This window comes from Scyliorhinus canicula, chromosome 1, assembly GCF_902713615.1.
Source record: "Scyliorhinus canicula chromosome 1, sScyCan1.1, whole genome shotgun sequence".
Taxonomy (NCBI): domain Eukaryota; kingdom Metazoa; phylum Chordata; class Chondrichthyes; order Carcharhiniformes; family Scyliorhinidae; genus Scyliorhinus; species Scyliorhinus canicula.
Window position 1 is genome coordinate 194,266,881 of NC_052146.1, and position 24,798 is coordinate 194,291,678.

Consider the following 24,798-nt stretch of genomic DNA (forward strand, 5'->3'; position numbering starts at 1 on the left):
GAATAGTTACCCAGGAGACCTTGGACAGAAAAAAACCCAAATCTGACACCTGTGTAACTCCAGAACTGACGCCCCACTGACCTCTCCCAGCCCCCCAACTACCCCGCCATCCTCATCCACCTGCTACCTATCTGCCTGTCATCCTACCCTCCTGCCACCTCACCCACTTACTCCCTCACATCACCCACCCTAGCCATTCACTCATTCATCCACTCAGCTATTACAGGGTGAGGGTAGGGCCGGTCAAGGACAGTAGTGGAAACTTGTGCATGGAGTCAGAAGAAATAGGAGAGGCGTTGAATGAATACTTTTCTTCAGTGTTCACCAAGGAGAGGGGCCATGTTTTTGAGGATGAGAGTGTGATACAGGCGGGTAGTCTGGAGGAGGTAGATGTTCTGAGGAACGATGTATTAGCAATTCTGATAAACCTTAGGGCCGACAAGTCCCCTGGGCCAGATGGGATATATCCAAGGATTCTTTGGGAGGCAAGGGATGAGATTGCAGAGCCTTTGGCTTTGATCTTTGGGTCCTCACTGTCCACGGGGATAGTGCCAGAGGACTAGAGAGTGGTGAATGTTGTTCCTCTTTTCAAGCAAGGGAATAGTAATGACCCAAGTAATTATAGGCCAGTTAGTCTTACTTCGGTGGTCGGTAAGTTAATGGAAAAGGTCCTGAAGGATAGGATTTATGGCCATTTGGAAAGATGCAGCTTAATCCGGGATAGTCAACACGGATTCGTGAAGGGCAAGTCTTGCCTCACAAATTTGATTGAATTCTTTGAGGAGGTAACTAAGTGTGGATGAAGGTAGAGCATTTGATGTCGTATACATGGATTTTAGTAAGGCTTTTGCTAAGGTTCCCCATGGTCGGCTCATGAAGAAAGTAAGGAGGTGTGGGATGGAGAGAAATTTGGCCAATTGGATAAGTAACTGGCTATCACATAGAAGACAGAGGGTGGTGGTGGATGGAAAATTTTCAGACTGGAGACCAGTTACCAGCGGTGTACCACAGGGATCAGTGCTGGGTCCTCTGCTATTTGTGATTTTTATCAATGACTTGGAGGAGGTGGCTGAACGGTGGGTCAGTAAATTTGCTGATGACACCAAGATCGATGGAGTAGTGGATGAGGTGGATGGCTGTTGTAGGCTGCAAAGAGACATTGATAGGATGCAGAGCTGGGTGGAAAAGTAGCAGATGGAGTTTAACCCTGATAAGTGTGAGGTGATTCATTTTGGTAGAAAAAATTTGAATGCGCATTACAGGGTCAACGGCAGGGTTCTGAGGAATGTGGAGGAACAGAGAGATCTTGGGGTTCATGTCCACAGATCTCTGAAGGTTGCCACTCAAGTGGATAGAGCCGTGAAGAATGCCGACAGTGTGCTAGCGTTTATTAACAGGGGGCTTGAGTTTAAGAGCCGCGGGGTTATGCTGCAACTGTACATCACCCTAGTGTGGCCACATTTGGAATATTGTGTGCAGTTCTGGTCACCTCATTATAGGAAGGATGTGGAAGCATTGGAAAGGGTGTAAAGGAGGTTTACCAGGATGCTGCCTGGTTTTCAGGATAGGTCTTATGAGGAAAGGTTGAGGGAGCTAGGGCTTTTCTCTTTGGAGCGGAAGAGGATGAGAGGCGACTTAATAGAGGTTTATAAAATGATGAGGGAGATAGATTGAGGGGGATAGATAGAGTGGACGTTCAGAGACTATTTCCTCGGGTGGATGTAACTGTTCCATGGGGGCATAACTATAAGGTTCAGGATGGGAGATATAGGAGGGATGTCCGAGGTAGGTTCTTTACTCAGAAAGTGGTTAGGGTGTGGAATGGACTGCCTGCTGTGATAGTGGAGTATGACACTTTAGGAACTTTCAAGCGGTTATTGGATAGGGACATGGAGCACTCCAGAATGACAGGGAGTGGGATAGCTTGATCTTGGCTTTGGACAATGCTCGGCACAACACCGAGGGCCGAAGGGCCTGTTCTGTGCTGTGCTGTTCTATGTTCTATTCAACCACTCATTAACATTCATTCACTAAGATTCAAACTGGAACTTTAAACTGACCATACGACAGCTAGTGCTGTAAAAAGGCTGTGTGTGCTGTGCCCAGACTCTGCTGTACTGCGATGGATTTCTCCGGATATTTCTGATAAATCCAGGCTCAGGAGGCCTGGCAGGTAATGTGCAGCAGCGTGAAGCCGGGGTTGGATCGAGCAGATTGGCAATCCGACGGTGATCACAGCTCCTCGCACGATCCAGGCCATTCTCTCTTGATCAGCAAACAAAATCTCAGCACTTCACTGGGGCGCGTTCTACACATCATTCAATGAAACATATAAGATAACCTGAGGTTTTTTTTTGGATAGGTCAGAACTAGGGGAGGCTGTTTAAAAATAAGAGGTCTCTCTTTTAAGATGGAAATGAAGAGCATTTTCTTCTCTCACATGGTCGTTAGTCTGTGAATTATCTTCCCTCAAGAGCAGTGGAGGCGGGATTACTGAAATTATTCAAAGCCGAGTTAGACCGGCTTTTGAGGGATGAATATTGGCCAGGCCCTGGGGAAGCCTCTCCTTTTCCATCCACGAATAGCCTCATGGGATACTGTACCATCATCCGAGGGGGCAGAAAAGGTCTCGCTTTAACATGTCCTCCAAAAGATAGCGCCTCCAACTGTGCGACACTCACTCCGTACTGCATTGGAGCATCAGACTGGTTACCGACGGAGTGAGACAATATCTTACTCAGAGGAAAGAGCAATGCCAATTTAGCTACAGCCATTACACCAACAGGGAAAGGGCATGTTGGAATGGTCGAGATTCGGAAACACTGAGAAGCATCGACAATTATATTTGAAAAAAGTGGGCTTGTCCTGTATGGCCGAGGTTAGGGTTTGCTTAGAGTTCAGGCTCCACACTCTGTGCATTAGCAAATAAAAATTTGGGCTGAAATTTTCCAGGCCCTGCAGTCGCACCGATGTGAACAGAGTTCAATGGCTCGTTGGCCCTGCTGCAGGGACACCCATGATGATTGGGGGGGGGGGGGGGGGGGATTCCAGTCTTAAAACAGGAGAGGAAGGAACACTAAAAGTGGTCCTGTACAAAAATCAGTCATGACTATCAACACTCGGGGGCAGCACGTGGCACAGTGGTTAGCACTGCTGCCTACGGCGCCGAGGACCCGGGTTCAAATCCCGGCCCTGGGTCACTGTCCGTCTGGAGTTTGCACATTCTCCCAGTGTCCCTAACCCAAAGATGCGCAGGGTAGGTGAATTGGCCATGCTAAATTGCCCCTTCATTGGAAAATAAATAATTGGGTACTCTACATTTATTTATTTTTTAAATGAAAAAAAAATGACTATCAACACTCGCAAACAATGACTTCCCTTGTAAGTACAGCAGGGTTGGAAGATAAAACAAATCATTGAATTTACAGAAAAAGGAATCAAAGGTTAAACTTCAAGATAGATTGTTGGATTACATTGGCACCCTGACACTGCTGGAGAGCTGAAGAGGGCTGATCTGTCATGCATCCCAGCGGAGAGATCAATACCACTGGCAGGGGATGAAGGGACCCAGTTAGCAGCAAATGCCTTTACCTGGTAACACAGCTCGTCCCACTGCCTGTGCAGCAGCTCGATCCGTTCCTGCAGGAGCGAAATGTCATCGGCCCGGATGTAGCTGGAGAGCGTCTCCCTCAGAAAGGAGAGGTGGGCAAGGTCGTCGGTCCAACCTCCAAAGGAGCTTTCCAGTTCCTGCAGCAACAGAATGAAACGGTTTGCATTGAGATCTGGTGGCTCTGTTACTGTAGCTGCGAAGGGACAGTCAGTGGCTCCTATTACACACAGTTTATCAAGTTAGCACTAGCTGCTAGTCAGAAAGCCAACTGGACAGAAGCTGCATAGGATTGAGTTTCAAAATGACACTGGGTAATGAAATATTGGTGTTAAATGAAACAGAAAATATAACTTTACCATGCATCGGATCTGCTCGGTGTGTAGCTCATCGTGATGATCCGGCAGTGGCTGTGAAAGCTTTTTCTTGAAAGATCTCAGCTTGGTCAGAGAAACTGCGATTCCTTTCTCACACCGCTCCCAGTCCTTGGAAAGGAATCAATGATATTAAATAGGAACTTTCAGAGGGATTGAGTCAGCGTACAAGCTAAAACGATAGATTTCATCCCAGCCACACTATTGGGTTGCAGTGGATAGAGCTCAATCAATAAGCTGCTGGGCTTATGTTCGCCAAACATAATGCAGTATTTACGGGGAGAGCTACCATCTGCGCTTTGCAATTCAAACGGAAGACATTTCATTATGGCCATGCCCACTTTTTTCCTCAAATGAAAAGTGATTTTGTTCAAACGCCCAATCAACTTGTTTCATGATATGCAAACCTGTGGGTGTGTGGTGTTTAATTAATGTCAATCACAGCTGGCACACAACATCAGCATTTAAACCAGCATTCCAATACCAACATTCACCTTGGCATGGTGCACCATGAGTGGCACGATGGCAGTGTGAGCACTGCTGCCTCACAGCACCAGGGACACCAGTTCAATTCCGATCTTGGGTGACTGTGGGGAGTTTGCATTTTCTCCCCGTGTATTTCCTCCGGGTGTTCTGGTTTCCTCCCACAGTCCACAAATGTGCAGGTTAGGTGGATTGGCCATGATAAGATTGCCTGACGGATATGCAGGTTAGGTGAGGATAGGGCAGGGGAGTGGGCCTGCATAGGGTGCTCTTTCAGAGTGTCAGTTTGGACCCGATGGGCCGAATGGCCTCCTTCTGCACTATGGGGATTCTATCACACTTTGGTTCTAATTGGAGGACACACCAGCTTCCATATTTACAGGGGGAGATTCTTGCAGTGTCCTGTAACCAGGGGAAATGCTGCCAGGTTTGAACTTCTACCTCCATATTCCACCCGGCAGCCATAGTGCAAGTACACTGGCGTCAGTGGGCACAGCTAGAGATCCCAGAGAGTGGCTCCCAGTCTTCTACTTGAGGGAGCATGGGAGGAGAGAGAAATTTTAAAAATTCTCTATTGGGATTTGGCCGTTGCCGACAAGGTCAGCATTTGTTGCCCATGAACTGAGTGGTTAGCTCGGCCATTTCAGAGGGGCAGTTAGCAGTTACCTACATTAATGTGGATCTGGAGTCACATGTAGGCCAGACTCTCGGGACGTGGGTTCAAATCCCACTACGGCAGATAGTGAAATTTGAATTCAATAAATAAAAATCTGGAATTAATAGTCTAATGATGACCATGAAACCATTGTCGATTATCATCTGGTTCACTAATGGCCTTTAGGGAATGAAATCTGTGGTTCTTAACTGGGTTGGCCTATATGTGACACCAGGCCATACAGCAATGTGGCTGACTCTTAATTGCCCTCAGGGAAGGGCAATAAATGTGGCCCAGGCAGCAACGCCCACATGCTGTGAATGATTTTTTAAAAGAAACACCACCACTATGCCATCCTCTCCTCATGGTGGGTAGGGTGGGGGAGGGGGAGCGTGTACTCAAACGCAGCAGAGCAAAGAGAGAGAGCAAGAGATGACAATCAGCAGGAGGGTGAACAAGAGCTTCCTGGGTTGATCACCTGGGCAGCGTTACTAGAGTGATCGTATGGGCAGCGTTACTGGAGGGATCGTATGGGCAGCGTTACTGGAGGGATGGTATGGGCAGCGTTACTGGAGGGATCGTATGGGCAGCGTTACTGGAGGGATCGTATGGGCAGCGTTACTGGAGGGATGGTATGGGCAGCGTTACTGGAGGGATCGTATGGGCAGCGTTACTGGAGGGATCGTATGGGCAGTGCTACTGGAGGGATCGTATGGGCAGCGTTACTGGAGGGATCGTATGGGCAGCGTTACTGGAGGGATCATATGGGCAGCGTTACTGGAGGGATCGTATGGGCAGTGCTACTGGAGGGATCGTATGAGCAGCGTTACTGGAGGGATCGTATGGCCAGCGCTACTGGAGGGATCGTATGGCCAGCGCTACTGGAGGGATCGTATGGGCAGCGCTACTGGAGGGATCATATGGGCAGCGTTACTGGAGGGATCGTATGAGCAGCGTTACTGGAGGGATCATATGGGCAACGTTACTGGAAGAATCGCACATGCAGCAGAAGCTCACATTTCACTTCACAAGAGATTTGAGTCTTTACAAATTACAAACAATTTCAATTTTTTGCAATAGTCTGGAGTGCGACAGTCGCAACAAAGGGGACTACCGACGCATTTTGAGAAGATGACCATCAGTGACAGGAACAAGCTGCCATCTCTCTCACACTGACCATCGGTGACAGAAACAAGAAACAAACTCCCATCTCTCTCACATTGACTATCTGTGAGAGAAACAAGCTCCCAGTTCCCTCACACTGCCCATCAGTGACAGGAACAAACCCACATCTCTCTCACACTGCCCATCAGTGACAGGAACAAACCCACATCTCTCTCACACTGCCCATCAGTGACAGGAACAAACCCACATCTCTCTCACACTGCCCATCAGTGACAGGAACAAACCCACATCTCTCTCACACTGACCATCAGTGACAGGAACAAACCCCCATCTGTCACACTGACCATCAGTGACAGGAACAAACCCCCATCTCTCTCACACTGACCATCGGTGACAGGAACAAACCCCCATCTCTCACATTGACCATCGGTGACAGGAACAAACCCCCATCTCTCACACACTGTCCATCAGTGACAGGAACAAACCCCCATCTCTCACACACTGTCCATCAGTGACAGGAACAAACCCCCATCTCTCACACACTGTCCATCAGTGACAGGAACAAACTCCCATCTCTTACACACTGACCATCGGTTACAGGAACAAACCCACATCTCTCTCACACTGACCATCGGTGACAGGAACAAACTCCCATCTCACACACTGTCCATCAGTGACAGGAACAAACTCCCATCTCTTACACACTGACCATCGGTTACAGGAACAAACCCACATCTCTCTCACACTGACCATCGGTGACAGGAACAAACCCCCATCTACTCTCACATTGACCATCAGTGACAGGAACAAACCCCCATCTCTCACATTGACCATCGGTGACAGGAACAAACTCCCATCTCTTACATTGACCATCAGTGACAGAAACAAACCCCCATCTCTCACATTGACCATCAGTGACAGAAACAAACCCCCATCTCTCACACACTGACCATCGGTGACAGGAACAAACTCCCATCTCTCTCACACTGACCATCGGTGACAGGAACAAACTCCCATCTCTCACACTGACCATCGGTGACAGGAACAAACCCCCATCTCTCACACTGACCATCAGTGACAGAAACAAACCCCCATCTCTCACACACTGACCATCGGTGACAGGAACAAACTCCCATCTCACACACTGACCATCAGTGACAGAAACAAACCCCCATCTCTCACATTGACCATGGGTGACAGGAACAAACCCCCATCTCTCACACTGACCATCGGTGACAGGAACAAACTTCCATCTCTCTCACATTGACCATCAGTGACAGGAACAAACTCCCATCTCTCTCACACTGACCATCGGTGACAGGAACAAACTCCCATCTCTCTCACACTGATCATCGGTGACAGAAACAAGCTGCCATCTGTCTCACATTGACTATTGGTGACAGAAACAAGCTCCCAGTTCCCTCACACTGCCCATCAGTGACAGGAACAAACCCCCATCTGTCACACTGACCATCGGTGACAGGAACAAACCCTCATCTCTCACACTGACCATCAGGGACAGGAACAACCTCACAGCTCTCTCACACTGACCATCGGTGACAGGAACAACCTCCCAGCTCTCTCACACTGACCATCGGTAACAAGAACAAACTCCCATTTTTCTACTCTGTCCAGTGGAATCTCCAGTGTTTGAAGAATGCCCCCAAACCTTTCACTCTCTAATGCTCCACAACTCATGACATCTTTTAGCCTTTATCGTTCTACCTCTCTCCCATTTTGTTCCCAGGCTCCAATCTGCCACACTTTGTCGCAAAATTTTTTGGCTCCCCAAACTTCCACTGGAGATTCACTATCCATTTGATTCTTCTTTTGACAGGACTCGGGATGTTTTTGATGGGACACAATACATTATGACATGGACGATCGTCAGAATAGCATAAGCAGAGCAGCGGATGGGGAGTAGCACACAACGCCTACCTTTAATAAAATATTCAGCTGCTTCCTCTGTTCTTCCAGGTGAATGTTGGCCGCCCTCCATTGCTCTTGGATATCGGTGAGTTCAGACTGCAGGGTAGCCTCGGCCCCGCTATCCGCTGTGAGCAACAATTGTTTCCCAGCCTCCACTGTCAGGATGTAGCTCCCCTGCTGTCGTTGCAGCACTTTCTCTTTCAACTGATAGGGAGACAGAGAAAGATAGAACCAGAGGGTGAGTGAAGAATATATCCATCAATGTTTTGTGGTGATGGGCTGTCAGGATCTGAGACACAAAGGCCGGGATTCTCCGGCCCTGCGCCGGGTCGGAGAATCCCCGGGGAAGGCGTGAATCCCACCCTGATGCCAGCTGCCCATTGACACCGCGTCCCCCCCCCCCCCCCCCCCCCCCCCCCGGCGATTCTCCGGGCCCCGATGGGCCAAGTGGCCGCCCAGTTTTGGCTAGTCCTGTCGGCGTAAATTACTCACCTTATGCACGGCGGGACCTGGCAGGTAAGTGTGTGGGGGGATCCGACCCCGGGGGGAGCCCCCACGGTGGCCGGGCCCGCGATCGGGGTCTACCGATCTGCGGCGGGCTGTTTCCGTGGGGGGGCCTTCTTTCCTCCGCGCCGGGCCCCTGTCGGGCTCCGCCATATTGCCTAGGGGCCGGCGCGGAGAAGGGAACCCCCGCGCATGCGTGGAAATACACCGGCCGTTCCGCGCATGCGCGAACTCGCGCTGGCCCTTCGACGCCAGCTGGTGTGGCGCCAACCACTCTGGCGTCAAACTAGCCCCCGGAAAATTGGAGAATTCCGCACTTTCAGGGGCTGTTGACACCGGAGAGGTTGGCGCCGGTTTTTCCGCCGGCCTGGGGACATATCCCCATTTTTGCAGAATCCCGCCCACGATATTAGTCTGAAATCTGAATTATGGTGGTAGTCAAAATGACCAAAGCCAAGAACTGTTGGTGACAACTGTCACACTTACTAAATGCCAGAACTGCAGTCCATACAAGAATTTCTACTGGACTCTTCAAGTTAAGCAATGGGATTGGGCACTGCCATGGCTCAAAGGGACTGGATGCTGTCGAGGCCTGAGGGGGCGGGGAGGGGGGGGGGGGGGGCATACAGTGACCTACTCAGCAGGTCAGGCAACATCTGTGGCGAGAGGAGCAGAGTTAACGTTTTAGGTCGATGGCCGTTCACTAGAACACAGCACAGCCCGAGGATTAAAGGGTTTCCCAGCAAATCCAGAGGCTAGGTTAAGGCGGGGAGTGGGGGTAGGATCTTCCAGTTCCCCCGAAGTCAATGGTCAATGAACGGTTGAATGGCGTGTTTCATCTGCCGCAGGAAACCCACCGTGGCTGGGGGCGGCCAAGATGTGTAGTAGAAATGAGAGGCAGGAGAGATTAAATGATGAAAGAGCTGATGGAGCAAGGAGAAAGGAGACGGAAATGGGGCAAATAAAGAGAGGAAAGATGGGCCAAGAGGAGGTGTGAATGGGAAAACTGAATCATCATCAACAGATGCTTATCAAAACAAAATTAAAAAAATAAAGGTTGCAATGATTATGATCTCTAATCAAGGTTGAGTCCAGAAGACTGTCAAGTTCCTCACTGAAAGAAGAGGTGTTGCTCAAGCTTCACTGGAATGGGGTAGCAGGCAAAGGACAGAGAGGCCAGCCTGGGGACTGGGCCAGAGAATTAAAATGACAGCCGACTGGAAGCATCTGAGTCACACTCACACCGTGGACTAAACCAGTGTTCTTCAAAGTCGGGGGCACGACCCGCGGGTGGGTCGCGAGCGGGTGTCGGGAGGGTCGCGGAGCCGTTGCCCGCGGCGCTCCCGATCGCGTAAATCCCCTCGCAGCAGCCGGCTTTTCATAACGCCGGCTGCAAGTGGCCGGGAACATGTCCAAAAGAAATTCGGCAGCATTGCACATGTGCGCACAATGATCGGTGCGCATGCGCAAATCGGGCACACATACGCAGTGTGGCCGCTAATTTTTTTAAACGGTTGCAGCTTTTTAAAAAGTTCTGTAGTGGTTTTTATTCATTTATTTTATTCATTTAATTTTTATTTTTTTCCTTTATTTTATTCATTTTATTTTTTTTACAAGTTTGGGGGGGTTTTATTCATTTTTTAAATTTATTTTATTTTTTTTTAACAAGTTTTAGGGGGGTTTATTTGATAAAATTTTACAGGAAAAAAATGCAGAACTTTGGACAGATGGAGACTCCATACTTTCCGACACAGGAAGGATTCACCTTCATCCAACAGGTTCCATTGGAGGAGCGTGTACGAGGGCCAAACGGACCCAAAACCATTTCCTCCATTTTTGTCAGCAGCAAACTAGGTAAGAGAAAATGGTGGGTCGCACAGGTCGGCCGGCGTGGGTCGTGTAGGTCAGCCGGCGTGCGTCGCGAAGGTCGGACAGCGTGGGTCGCGAAGGTCGGCTGGTGTGTGTCGTGAAGGTCGGCTGAGTTGGGTCCCGAAGGTTGGCCGCTTGGTAAAAATGGGTCCCCGGAAAAAAACACTGGACTAAACAAAGGTGTTCCGCAACAGGAATCACCAAACCTGCATTTGGTCTCCATTACAGAGAAGACCCACATCACAAGCAGCGAGTGCAGGACACTAAATTGAAAGTGCAAGCGAGTCAAGCTTTTACCCGGGAGTGTTTCTGAACTTGCCTGATGAGAAGGGAGGAGGCAAAATGCCAGGTGTTGCACCCTCTATGCTATTGTGGAATGGTGCTGTGGGACAGGAAGTGTGTGTTTGGGGTGACTGAGGACCAGGGTTCCGGGAGTGAACATTCAGAAGGCAATATGCATTTGGTGGTGGCATCAACTTAAGAACATACGAATTATGAGCAGCCGGAGGCCATTTGGCCCCTCGAGCCTGCACTTCCATTGGATAAGATCACGGCTGATCTGATTTTGGCCTTTACTTATCCGTCTACCACACCTCGTAGGTTGGGATTTGGCAGATGTTAATTTTATATTCCAGGTGGTGGACATTAACTGTGGATTTACTTGTGATCCTATATATCGGAGCAGACTGGAACTCCAGCTGTTGGGTTTGGAGGTGCATGTCTGTAATGCATGCCATTCGAAACAAAAGCTTCACGTTTGATTAGACTCCAGTTATATCTGTCACCACCAGGCTACCTGAGGTAAAAGGAGGATAGGGAAAATGGGAGAGCAGGGTGTGAGGAAGTGGAGTGTGGAAGCGAATCACTGGGTTGAGAGTGAAAGAAAAAATTAAAGTTGCCATTGTCCCCATAGGCTGTTTTCCTCTTTGAAGGGGAAGAGCTAACTGGTGGTGATTTAACCTGAGGGTCACCACACCTCAGGTGAGGGGTAAGGTTGAGAAGACGGGGCCTTCATGAATAACCTCAGACAGTACGGGAATTGAACCTGTGATGTTGGACAGACAGCAATGTGGGGGGTGGGAGATAGACGCAGAAGTGGCATTAGGGAGGATTCGCCGTGTATGGACCGACGTGGGGTACTAGACAGAGGCTTTAACATAGGACAGGAAGTGGATAAAATAAGGCAGGATTGAACATAAGGGGTGAGATTCTCCGGTCTCATCTGGGGCGGGACCTTTTGCCAGCGGGAATGGAAAATCTGGTGTTCCAGCCAAAACCCCATTATCTCTCAGCGGCACCAGAAAATCCCAGCCACGAACGAGACGGAAGATTTCAGGCAGGGCTACATCATGGAATAGTGCAAAATTCACAGGAGAAATTCGGGATTACTCTTCTCCAGCACACATCCCCTTAACTTGCTGCACCCTCTGATAATGAAACGGGTACATGGTGGTGGTGTCGGATTCACTTTTGGTTGTCCTCACCTGTACCTCATCCAACAGGGCCCTGGCCTGCTGCAGGGCGATGGGAGCCGCACTGCTCCACCTCCTCTCAAGCTGCTGGGATACCTCCAACAGCCACTTCCTCAGTTTCTCTGCCATCTCCCGGTAACGTTGCCACTGCCGGATTTGACTGTCGATAATCCCCCTCCGCTGCTGTGCACGGCGAATCACTCCTTGCCATTGGTTACTCAGCATGGCTAACTTTGAGTTAAATTCATCCCTGAGGGAGGGAGGAAAAGGCAGCTGAATCACGTGTTTTATTACCGTCGAGCTACTGCTCACCGCCATCACACTCTGGCATCTGTTACGCATTTGTCAGGGTGAATAAAACATTATGAACTGGGAACTTAAAGAGGCCATTCGGCCCCTCGAACCTGTTACATGGCAGGAGGGTCATTCAACCTCTCAAACTTGTTACGTAGCAGGAGGCCAATTAACCTTGAAACTGCTCCATGGAAGGGCGAGGGGGGCAATTCAATTCTTCAAACCTATTGCACAGGAACAGAAGGCAGCTATTCAGCTCCTCAAATCTGTTACATAAGAGCTGGAGGAGGCCATTCAGTCTCGTGTCCACTCTGTCATTTATCTCGATCACGGTGATAGCACAGTGGTTAGCACTGTTCACAGCGCCAGGGCCCGGGTTTGATTCCTGGCTTGGGTCACTGTGTGGAGTTTGCACATTCTCTCCCTGTGTCTGCGTGGGTTTCCTCCGGGCGCTCTGATTTCCTCCCACAAGTCCCGAAGGACGTGCTGTTTCCCTAACATTGGACATTCTGAATTCTCCCTCAGCGTACCCGAACAGGTGCTGGAGTGTGGTGACTGGGCGCTTTTCACAGTAACTTCATTGCAGTGTTAATGTAAGCCTACTTGTGACACTAATAAAGATTATTATTATGGTTGACCTGCATCTTAACTCCAGTTATGTGTTTTTCCTTCATATCTCTTGATACTGTTATAATGCAAAAGTTCATCAAGTGCAGCCTTGAAATGTTATGCTGACCACTGCCCATCTTCACTCCTACCATACTTAACAGCTTATTGATGGGAAGAGTTCCATATTTTCACAATGTTTTGTATGAAGAGCAGCTTTCTGATGTCACCTCTCACCAGCCCTGCTCTAATTTTAAGCTTCCTACTCCTTCCTGGCCCACAAGCAGTGCAGTAAAGGCACTGACCTTTCCTCAAAGCTGTCCTAACCTCCCTTCATCTCTCGGGTCAGTCACGGTTTGGCAAACCTGACTAGCCCCTGTTAAATCTGCAAGCGGATTAAATTGGAGGCCGCCGGTCTCATCGGGATATGAGAATGTGTCGGCTTTCTGCCTCGTATCTGACACCTCTGTAAAGCCCGGGAGTGAGCGGGTTGGGGATCAGGACTCATAGAATTTTTTCATAGAATTTACAGTGCAGAAGGAGGCCATTCGGCCCATCAAGTCTGCACCGGCTCTTCGAAAGAGCACCCTACCCAAGGACCCTACCCAAGGTCCACACCTCCACCCCATCCCCACAACCCCACCCAACACTAAGGGCAATTTTGGACACTATGGGCAATTTATCATGGCCAATCCACCTAACCTGCACATCTTTGAACTGTGGGAGGAAACCGGAGGACCCAGAGGAAACCCACGCACACACGGGGAGAATGTGCAGACTCCGCACAGACAGTGACCCAAGCCGTGAATCGGAGCTGTGAAGCAATTGTGCTATCCACAATGCTACCGTGCTGTCCATTAACTCGCCTCGTAACAAAATTAAAACATCAGATTTGAAGCCAATCCACTCTTTATTTTGGTGCTATGTTGCAGCCCATGACCTGGAGGAAGGATTTATAAGCTGGCTGAGCAGGGGCAGAGATAGCGTGCTGAGCGAGCAAGTTCAAGAGAGCAAGGCAAAATGGCTGCAGTAGAACTCCCTGATGGTGAAGTGGAGAAGTAAGGGAGTGGCAGAGGGTGCTCACAGGGATGTTAAGATGATCTTGACAGTAGGGACAGGTAATACATGGAGGGATTCACAGATACGTTCGGGGAATTTGGTCAATTCTCCAGGACATGGGTAGCCAGTAGGGGTGTGCAGAGACTGAATAATGCATAAATTATTGAAATTCAAACCTGATTTGATAGTCCATCTGAATTTTTTTCGAACTGGTTTAATCTTTGTTGCACCAAAATTAGACACTGGTTCAAACTGAAGGTCTATTCTTTTTTTTTTTGTTTTTATAAATTTAGATTACCCAATTATTTTTTCCAATTAAGGGGCAATTTAGCGTGGCCAATCCACCTACTCTGCACATTTTTGGGTTGTGGGGGCGAAACCCACGCAGACACGGGGAGAATATGCAAACTCCAGACGGACAGTGACCCAGAGCCGGGATCGAACCTGGGACCTCAGCGCCGTGAGGCGGTTGTGCTAACCACTAGGCCACCGTGCTGCCCTCTGAAGGTCTATTCTTAAAAGAAAATTAACTCTCTGTTTGCCCTTGGATACGGTGACAGGACTATGAGTAATGTTCCCTCTAACCTCCCTTTGCAGTGCACAGCCCATTTCTTGCAACTGCATGATCCCTTTAATATCGCTATACCTCCGCACACCTTAAAAGGGATCAACTGTTTGCGCACTGCCCTTCAGTCCCCTGCACGCATCCTTCTCGACTGCACCTATTGCCTTGAAGGGAATGCAGATCGCGAGGGTCGTACCTGTCATCAACTTGGCCTTGCTCCAGAAGATGTTGTCCATCACTGATTATGGAGTGCAGGATCTGCTGACGGCTGAACATCTCCGCCTGGAACAACTGCATCGGAACAGAGAGGAGGAGCATTAAGAAGGAATGGACTTGTTACATTGTGCCTGATCGCGTCTGCACTGAACGCCTCAAAGGTCATTATAGTCAATTAGTTAGTTTTGAATTGTGGGTACTGGCATTAAGCTGGCAAACAGCTCAATTTAACATGGCCCCAGCAAGGTCCCATCTCAGATGCATAACTAACTAATTTGTTGTTGGCCAGGTGACTGGGGAAAATTCTTTCCCCACCTTCTACAAATCAACCTCAAGAGGGAGACGGGATTTCTGTCGAATGTCTTGTCCAAAAGATGGCACCTCCAGCTGTGCAGTGCTCCTCAGCACCAGGAATGTTGGCCTAGGTTATTCGATCAAGTCTCTGAAGTGGGGGGAGGTGACTTAGTTCAAGGCTAAGGTGGACAAGGATTGATAGAGGAGATTCTGGAGGTGGATGGGAGGTACGCGGGGGACCCGGCCTTCTTAGCCAAGAGGAAGGAGCTTCAGACGAAGTTTGACCAGTTGTCCACAGGGAAAGCGGTGCACCAATTGAGTAGGGTGAGGGAGGTGATCTATGAGCAGAGGGAGAAGGCAGGACAGCTCCGGAGGGAGGCGGTGGAGAGGGAGATAGTTCAGGTGTGGGATAAGATGGGGAAATTGGTGGTGGCACTGGAGCAGGTCAATAGGAGTGAGGGATGAGGGAGTTCCTGGACAGGTTGGAGTACCTAAGGTTGGGGCTGGATTACCATTCCGTCTGACGGCAACCCACTTGGGCGTGCAGGTGGTTTGGGACTGGGGTGGGCTTCAAAGGTATAATTTAACGAATTTGGTGGGGAAGGTGAAGGCTGATTTGTCAAGGTGGGACAACCTCCCTCTGTAGCTCCCTGCGGACTGGGTGCAAGCAGTTAAAATGAATGTGTTACCGCAATTTTTGTTCTTATTCCAGTGCCTACCGGAGGGGAAGGTGGCCAGGATTAGGGGGGTAGTCTTGCAGAGACGGTGACAGGCGGGGAGGCTAAGCTTCCCAAACTTACTGTGCTACTATTAGGCGGCGGATGTGGAGAAGGTGAGGGGATGGACCAAGGAGGGAGAGGCCGATGGGTTAAGATGTAGGAGGGCTCGTGCAGGGGATCGGGGTTTTGGACGCTGGCATCGGTGCCGCCCTCAATGTCTCCGGGAAAGTACTTTGTGAGTATGGTGGTGGCCAATTTGAAGATCTGGAGGCAGTTTAGGCAACATTTTAAGATGGGGGCCAGATCAGGGGGAATGCTGATTCGGGGGAATCATGGGTTCAAGCCAGAAGGATGGATGCGAGGTTTCGGAGAAGGGACAAGAAGGGGGTCAAGGAAATGAAGGTCTTGTTTCTTGAGGGTCGATTCACGAGTCTGGAGGAGCTGGGAAGAAGTATGGACTGGCGAAGGGGGAAGCGTTAGGTACCTACAGCTTCAAGGTTCTGCAAGGAAGGTAATCCCGACCTTCGAGCCGGCTTCCTTGTGGCTGGAGACGGTGCCATCAGCAGGAGGGCTGGAGAGGGGGGTGGTTTCGGCAATCTATGGGAGGATCCTGGAGGGTGTCTATGGAGGGGATTAAGGCAAAGTGTGAGGAGAAGCTGGGGGTGGGGGGGGCGATGGAAGAGGGATTGTGGTGTGAGGTGCTGCGGATGGTAAATGCCTCAACTTTGCTTGCAAGACTGGGGCTGATATATAGGGCGTACCTTACAAAATGGAGGATGAGCCAGCTGTTTGAGGGGGTGGAGGATGTCGGTTTGCAATGTGAGAGGGACCCCGGAGACCATGGGCTGGATTCTCTGCTCCCCGACGCCGAAATCGCGTTCGGCGACAGGGCGGAGAATCTGTTTTGACGCCCATATCGGGAGTGGCGGCGGTTTCTGAATTCTCCGCCTCCTGAAAAGTGACGTTCTCCAAGAGTACGTCGTGCCAATTATCCACAGCCTCAGGCCATTGCCTAAGGCCCACCCCGCGATGCCCCATCCCTGATCGGCCGAGTTCCCGACGGCGTGAGTTACATGTGCTCACACCGTTTGTGAACTCAGCATGGCAGCTGCGGACTCAGACTGGGGCCACCAGAGTCGGGGAAGGGCCGAGCCACAGGCAGGGGGTGGCTTCATTCGGGACTGGGGCACTGTGGGCGGGCGGTCTGGGGCGCGCGAACAGCCGAAGGGGGGCACTACTTTTGCAGTCTGGGTCGGCGTCTGAATCCGCCATGGAGCATGGCGCGGCCGCTGCAGGTTGCCGCCATGTATATGAGTGGCTTGGAACCAGAGGGCTGTATTGGCAGCTAGAGCTGCGAGCTTTACGCTGCCTCCCTGCTAGCCCCTCGCAAAACACGGAATCATCGGACATTTTATGCCAGGTTTTCTGGCGTAAAAGACCACTGTTTTCATGCCGGCGTGGGGACTTAGTCTCCAAAATGCAGAATCCAACCCCACATGTTTTGGTCCTGCCCAAAGCTGGAAAGGTTTTGGAGGACAGCATTCAGCACAATCCCGGGGGTTTTGCATATAGATGAGTAGCCTGGTCCCTTCGAAGCCCTATTTGGGGTGTCAGCCCGGCTTGAGCTGCAGGTGGGTGCGGGGCCAGACATTTTAGCCTTCACCTCACTGATCACTCGTAGGTGGGTCCTGTTGGGGTGGAGGTCAGCCTCCTCACCCTGTGCCTCGGCATGGCAGGGGGTTCCCTGGAGGATTTGACCCTGGAGAAGGTGAAGTTTGAGCTGAGGTGGGGCGAAGGAGGGGTTCTACAATTCTTGGGGTTTGTTTATTAAGTAGTTCTGGGAGTTGGTTGCCGATGACTGTTGAGGGGGGTGTGGGTTTGGGGGGGTACTGTTTTCTTTTTTATAATGTTGGGGGTTGTTTTGTTTCTGTTTCTCTTTCGTATGCCGAAAATGATGATGATATGGCGAATAAAAATATATTTTTTAAAAGTCTCTGAAGTGGGACTTCAACTCCGGAGCTTCCAACCAAGAGTGGAGAATGTTCCAGCTGAGCCAAGGAGAGGTGTCCAGAGCAATGGACAGACACCCAATGGGAGATGTATATTATCCTCAAGGCTCCAGTTATTTTTTTTAAAACCTTTGACAACAAGGACAAGGACTATATCGATCCTGGTGTGTAATGAATCCCTCACAGTTTGAGGCAAATTTACAAAGCTCCCCAAGAGCAACAGACAGTAAATATAATGAATGAACTGTCCGGTTGTGCCACCTCACCCACAGGAACATACATCGGAGAAAGGATGCAGACCAGGACAATTCTTAGTTAGTGCCAGTAAACGGTAGGGAAATGCGCTCCCAATTTCCTGCTGAAGCGCCCGGGTAGGAGTGGTTCTACCCAAGCAGTGTGCGTTTGTCACATTTAGCTCGGGGTCCTAGCTCAATACGTTCAGGTCAGGAACTTTGTTTTGTTCTTGGGATGTGGGCAACACTGGCAAGCCAGTATATACTGCCCATCCCCATCTGCTCAAAAGGCACGATGAGACAATCACATGGTGTGGCATTGGATTCACATGTTGTTCAGACTGGGCAAGGCCTTTGCCTGAAGGAGATTGACAAAGTAGTTTTAAATAACAATCCTGGTGTTTTCATGGTTGTGTTCCTGGTGCCAGGCCACTTGTTACTGGATGTATTGAATTCAATTTCACAAGAATTGACAATCACAAGGTGGCACAGGTTCACGGTGAGGGGGGAAAGGTTCAGTGTGTGGTGATCACAAGTTAACCAGATGCAACACAACTGAGCGACCACTAGAGGGAGCACGGGAGAGCCATATAAATAGATCAGGACAGGAAGTGAGGACACACTCTTCACAGCAGGGGGGCTGGTAAGCAGGACACACAGCAAGCAAAGCTGGTAGTTAGCACTGGAAGGTAGTTCTAGGTCGAGCTCTGGAAACTGAACGAACCCACAATAAAGCATCTTCTCCACACTTGAGACTGCGAGCTTTATTAAGATACGAGGAACAACACATGGTACCAGCAGTGATTTCAGGACGCTTACGACAGGACAACTCAGCTGCAGATACAGAAAGCACAAAATGGCATGGAAATCTCCTACTGGACATTTGACTGGGGAAGACATCGCTAATTCGAGGATGTGGCATGGATACCCACCTCAGCTGGACACGACTGGTAATGTAAGAAATGTCTGGAAAAGGTTTAAACAAATGTTCGATTTTTATCTCATAGCTAATGATGTTGCAGAAGCCTCAGACAAAATTAAAATAGCAATTCTCATCGAAGGGCCTGTCAATAGGAAAGTGTATAATGGATTTAAACACTCAAAAGGTGAAGACAGGAACAGCTTACAAACGTTACTAAACAAATTTGAAGAGTACTGTGAGAAATTTGAACAGCAAGGCATGCTCACAGTCCAAACTGCACAGAGACTGAGTGATGCAAGACTTAAAAAATCACAAAAAGATCAGGAAATCGCGAATGCACAGTACAGATCAAAAAGAAGAAATAACATGAATTTTTCACAAAGCCAAAACGCTGAAATCCAGTCCAGATCGGAAAGAAAAGGTAACTTACAACTTTTAGAAAGAAAAAACGCTGAAATCCACGATAAAATGGCGTCGGGGCACATTTTGCAGTCTCTGGTAAGCAAAGAACTACAAATCGCGTCTGCGCATGCGCCGGAACTGGAAGTCGCGCATGCGCCGGAACCGGAAGTCGCGCATGCGCCGGAACCGGAAGTCGCGCATGCGCCGGCACCGGAAGTCGCGCATGCGCAGTTTACAAAAGATCGCTGCGCCGATCGTTATGCGCATGCGCAAGCCGCGCATGCGCAGTCAAAAAACGTCGTCGTCGCGGACCGTCATGCGCATGCGCAAGCCGCGCATGCGCAATGGACACCGAACCGCACAAGGAAAGAAAGCCGATTTGCGCATGTGCAAGTCGTTCCTACGCGTGACGTCATGACGTCTGAGAATCCTGACCACGCCCACTTAAAAGGGAAATGCCCGAAAATTGAAACCAAGACACTTAAAGTGGTAAAACCAAATTTTCTTGCCTCAGAACACAGAAAAACGCCTGAACTTAAACCAACAGTGAAAAACAACTTGCACAAAACCTTGGAAAAAGCTGCCTTCACCACACACAGTGAAGCGAAAAAAAGAATTCCGAAACAACAAAAGATGATTTGTTTTTCGACGATTACCTCTCAGACCTGACTGGGTCAGTCGGATATGCTTATCACAGCATCAGCGACACGGTCGCAAAGTACAACACGAACCAACTCGTGGTAGATGAATCCAACCAAAATGCTTTGGTTTTCGAAGAATACTACTCAGACATGGCTGAGTCAGTCGGATATGCTTATCACAGCATCAGCGACACGGTCGCAAAGTTCAACACGAATCAACTCGTGGTAGAAGAATCCAACCAGGATGATTTGGTTTTCGGAGAATACTACTCAGACACAGCTGAGTCAGTCGGATATGCTTATCACAGCATCAGCGACACGGTCGCAAAGTTCAACACGAATCAACTCGTGGTAGAAGAAGCCAACCAAGATGAAATGGCTTTCAAAGAATACTACTCAGACATGGAGGAGTTATTTGGACATGCTGATCACAGCATCAGCGACACCGTTGCAAAGCTCAACACGAATCTACTCATGGTGGATGAATCCAACACCATGGTGCCATGGCAGCTCGTCGATACATTAGATGACAGCAATACCCAAGACGAAGACGACGCCACACAGAGAGCACAGGAAGACTCCACGGAGCGAGCGAGGACAGGCTCCACAGTGCGAGTGATGAAAGACGCCAACAGGGATGCAAGCAAACACTCCCGGGCGGACACCAAGCATGAACAAGACCATGAAGGTAAACCCGCTGTACCTGAGCAACCGCAAGCAGACTATGAAAGTCTACCAACACGCTCACAGGAACAAGAAGAAAGAGCGGACTATGAAAGTCCAACACGCTCACAGGAACAAGAAGAAAGAGCAGACTATGAAAGTCCAACACGCTCACAGGAACAAGAAGAAAGAGCGGACTATGAAAGTCCAACACGCTCACAGGAACAAGAAGAAGACAATGCACCTCTGCCCACTGCATGCGAAGACAGTGACAAGGTGATCACACTCAACGTACAGGATCACAGTGAGACTGACAGTTCTCAGCTTGTCTGTACCGAAGCACAGAGCGAAAACAGTGACAAGGTGCTCGCACTCGACGTACAGGATCACAGTGAGACTGACAGTTCTCAGCTTGTCTGTACAGAAGCACAGAGTCGGGCCACCCAACAGTCCAGAGAGACGATGCCGAAAGAAAACATGCAGATTTTGACTCCAGAAGAGGAGCACCTGGAGCCCAGAGAGACAACGCCAAAAGAAACCATGCAGATTCTGACTCCAGAAGAGGAGCACCTGGAGTCCAGAGACATCAAACAAAAAGAAACCATGCAGATTTTGACTCCAGAAGAGGAGCACCTGGAGTCCAGTGAGATAACATCAACAGAAATCATGAAGATTTTAACTCCAGAAGCGGAGCACCAAGAGTCTAGAGAAACCACGTCAACTGAAATCATGCAGATTTGGACTCCAGAAGAGGAGCGCCGAGAGTCCACAGACACCGCGTCAAATGTAATCGAGAAGACTTTGACTCCGGAAGACGAGCACCAAGAAAGCAAAGATGCGGAATCCAATTCTCCACAACTGATTGATGTCACCTGCACCGATGCAACATCAGATCATTCGCACCACTCGCGAGACGGAATGCTCAATGACTCAAATTATCCACTCGGGACACTCATAGAGTATAACAAGAAAAACAAAAGTCAAAAGAAACACAGCAAGAACAAAAAAAAACAACATGAAGCGCGACAAGACCAACAACAATAGCAAGAAGCACAGCAGAAACGAGAACGACAACAGCAAGAAGAAAAGCAACATGAAGCGCGACAAGACAAACAACAATAGCAAGAAGCACAGCAGAAACGAGAACGACAACAGCAAGAATAAAAGCAACATGAAGCGCAACAAGACAAACAACAACGTCAGGCACAAAGATAGCGACAACGACAGAGGCAGAAACAACAAGAATGGCAACAAACACAACAAAGTCAGGAACAACGATAGCGACAACGACAGAGACAGAAACAACAAGAATGGCAACAAACACAACAAAGTCAGGAGCAAAGATAGCGACAACAACAAAGACGGAAACGACAAAAACAGCGACAAGTACGGCAACGGAAACAACAAAAACAGGAACGACAGAAACAACAGCAATGAAACAACGACTTGTACACAATGGCAAAGCACACCAGCATCCAAGGCGGATGAGACAATAAATCAACACCACAAGCACAGAAAAAAGTCCATGCCAGTCAACATCAGTGATGTGACCATGCAGACACCTCGGGATGACGCATTGGGTACTTAAGATAACAAGGAACACCAACAACATTCACAGCGGACTTGCAATATCAATATCACCACGTCATCAACAACAAAAAGAAAAAAAAAAGCTCTGAACAAATTCATCAAGTTTGGACTCATAAATGTTTTTATTAAGATTGGACATATAAATACATTGGCTTTGTTAACTAAGGCAATAGCATCATCACTTGTATAGATACGCATATCATAAGTTACTGTTTTGTATAAAATTTCTTTAATGATGTACAGAAACTATGTAATGAGAAAAAGGGGGATGTGGTGATCGTAGATTGACCAGAAAAAAAAAACAACAGAGCAAACACGAGCGGGAGAGCTATAAATACACTGGGACAGGATGTACAATTTTCTTTAACGATGTTCAGAAAATATGTTAAGAGAAAAAGGGGGATGTGGTGATCACAAGTTAACCAGATGCAACACAACTGAGCGACCACTAGAGGGAGCACGGGAGAGCCATATAAATAGATCAGGACAGGAAGTGAGGACACACTCTTCACAGCAGGGGGGCTGGTAAGCAGGACACACAGCAAGCAAAGCTGGTAGTTAGCACTGGAAGGTAGTTCTAGGTCGAGCTCTGGAAACTGAACGAACCCACAATAAAGCATCTTCTCCACACTTGAGACTGCGAGCTTTATTAAGATACGAGGAACAACACACAGTGGAGATGTGCGGGGCAAGTTTTTTTTCACAGAGGGTGGTGGTGGCCTGGAATGCACTACCAAGTGTGGTGGTTGAGGCATATACGTTAGCGATCTGTAAGACGTATCTGGATAGGGACATGAACAGACGGGGTACAGAAGGATACAGGCGGTTGGTCGATATAGGATGCTAGGCGTGGGATTCTCCGACCCCCCCATCGGGGGGGCAGCTCGAATCCCGCCCCCACCAGCTGCCGAATTCTCCGGCGCCGGGGATTTGGCGGGGACGAGAATCCTGCCGATTCTCCGGCCCGCGATGGGCCGAGTGGCCGCCCGTTTTTTTTTTTTGTCTGTCCCGCCGGCGTAAATCGGAGTAGGTCCTTACCAGCGGGACCTGGCGGTGTGGGCGGCCTCCGGGGTTCTTTTGGGGGGGGGGGGGGGGGTCGCGGGGGGATCTGGCCCTGGGAGGTGCACCCAAGATGGCCTGGCCTGCGATCGGGGCGCACCAATCCGTGGGTGGGCCTGTGCCGTAGGGGCACTCTTTCCCTCCGCACGGGCTGCTGTGGTCCTCCACCATGGCTGATGTGGAGACGAACCCTCCCACGCATGCGCTGGGAAGACGGCCGCACACGCTGGCGCTCCCGCGCAAGCGCCAACTCGCGCCGGCCGGCGGAGGCCCATTGGCGCCGGTTGGTGTGGCGCCAAGCCGCTTCCCCGCCGGCTGGCACCGCGCAAACCACTCCGGGGCCAGCCTAGCCCCTGAAGGTGCGGAGGATTCTGCACCTTTGGGGCGGCCCGACGCCAGAGTGATTCACGCCAGTCCTTGCCCGCCCCGTCGATTACGGCAGAATCCCACCCGTGATCGGAACAAGCTTGGAGGGCCGAAGGGCCGGTTCCTGTGCTGTTTTGTTCTTTATTCTATTTGTTTAACTCGCCATGGCACGGGTGTATCAAAATTAGTTGTGATCAAAATTAGTGGAGCAGACCTCAGATGCAGGATTTAGACTTTATTCGGTTCAAATGTTCAATGACGTGAAGTGTAAATCCCCACAAAACAGAGCAAATTATCGGTTACATGGTCACAGATTGAGGCAGGTGGAGGTTTGTGGAGGTGCTCAGTTGGCTAAATGGCTAGCATGTGGTTCAGAATAAACACTGACAGCACAGGTTCAATTCCCGTTCCGGCTGAGGTAGACTTGGGACTGGCCTCCTCGTCCAGCCTGTGAGGGTGAAAACCACCATAGGGAACAAAAACAGCCAAGGAAACAGCTCATGATGAAATATCGGATGATAGGGTGCCACGGTGGCACAGTGGTTAGCACTGCTGCCTCACAGCACCAGAGACCCGGGTTCAATTCCGTCCTTGGTGAATGTGAGCAGTTTGCATTTTCTCCCCTTGTCTGCGTGGATTTCCTCCGGTTTCCTCCCACAGTCCAAAGATGTGCAGTGGATTGGCCATGATCAATGCGCTGGGGAATGGGGAGAGGGCGGGGGAGTGGGTCCTCTTTCGGAAGGTGAGCGGAGGCCAGATTGCTGAATAGTCTCCTTCTACACTGCAGGGATTGTACGGATTGAATGAGCCAAGGACCTGGTTTCAGCACAGCAATCACAGAATGGAATGGTTACTGATAAATCTATAGTATTGGATTAGATAACTAAGCATTGGGTTAGTTCTTTGACACAAAAATGTTGCAGTACCTTAAAAAACTCCAACAAGACATTCATCAGCAGTGCACAGTGCGCTCAGCTGATGATCCCTACCAGTTGTCGAATGATTTCTTATTCATTCCATCCAGGGTGGTGGGCCTCACTGGAAATTATTGCCCATCCCCAGATTGCTTTCGGAAGCCAATCCAGAGGCAATGATGGGCCTTCTAACCACTGCAGCTCATTTGGTGAAGGTAACCCTACAGT

General features: G+C 49.6%; 1 protein-coding gene across 16 annotated transcripts in view; it reads right to left on the bottom strand.

The window, feature by feature from the left end:
• syne1b (spectrin repeat containing, nuclear envelope 1b) overlaps nucleotides 1–24,798 on the bottom strand; it is a 667,652-nt gene that overhangs the window by 110,402 nt on the left and 532,452 nt on the right. For all 16 annotated transcript variants that reach the window (XM_038805568.1, XM_038805603.1, XM_038805543.1 and 13 more), the window contains 5 exons: nucleotides 14,739–14,833; nucleotides 12,031–12,268; nucleotides 8,183–8,377; nucleotides 3,967–4,092; nucleotides 3,592–3,747 (listed from right to left, as the gene is read on the bottom strand). In XM_038805568.1, the coding sequence (XP_038661496.1) occupies nucleotides 3,592–3,747; nucleotides 3,967–4,092; nucleotides 8,183–8,377; nucleotides 12,031–12,268; nucleotides 14,739–14,833 (810 nt within the window). The remainder of the gene's footprint in view (nucleotides 1–3,591; nucleotides 3,748–3,966; nucleotides 4,093–8,182; nucleotides 8,378–12,030; nucleotides 12,269–14,738; nucleotides 14,834–24,798) is intronic.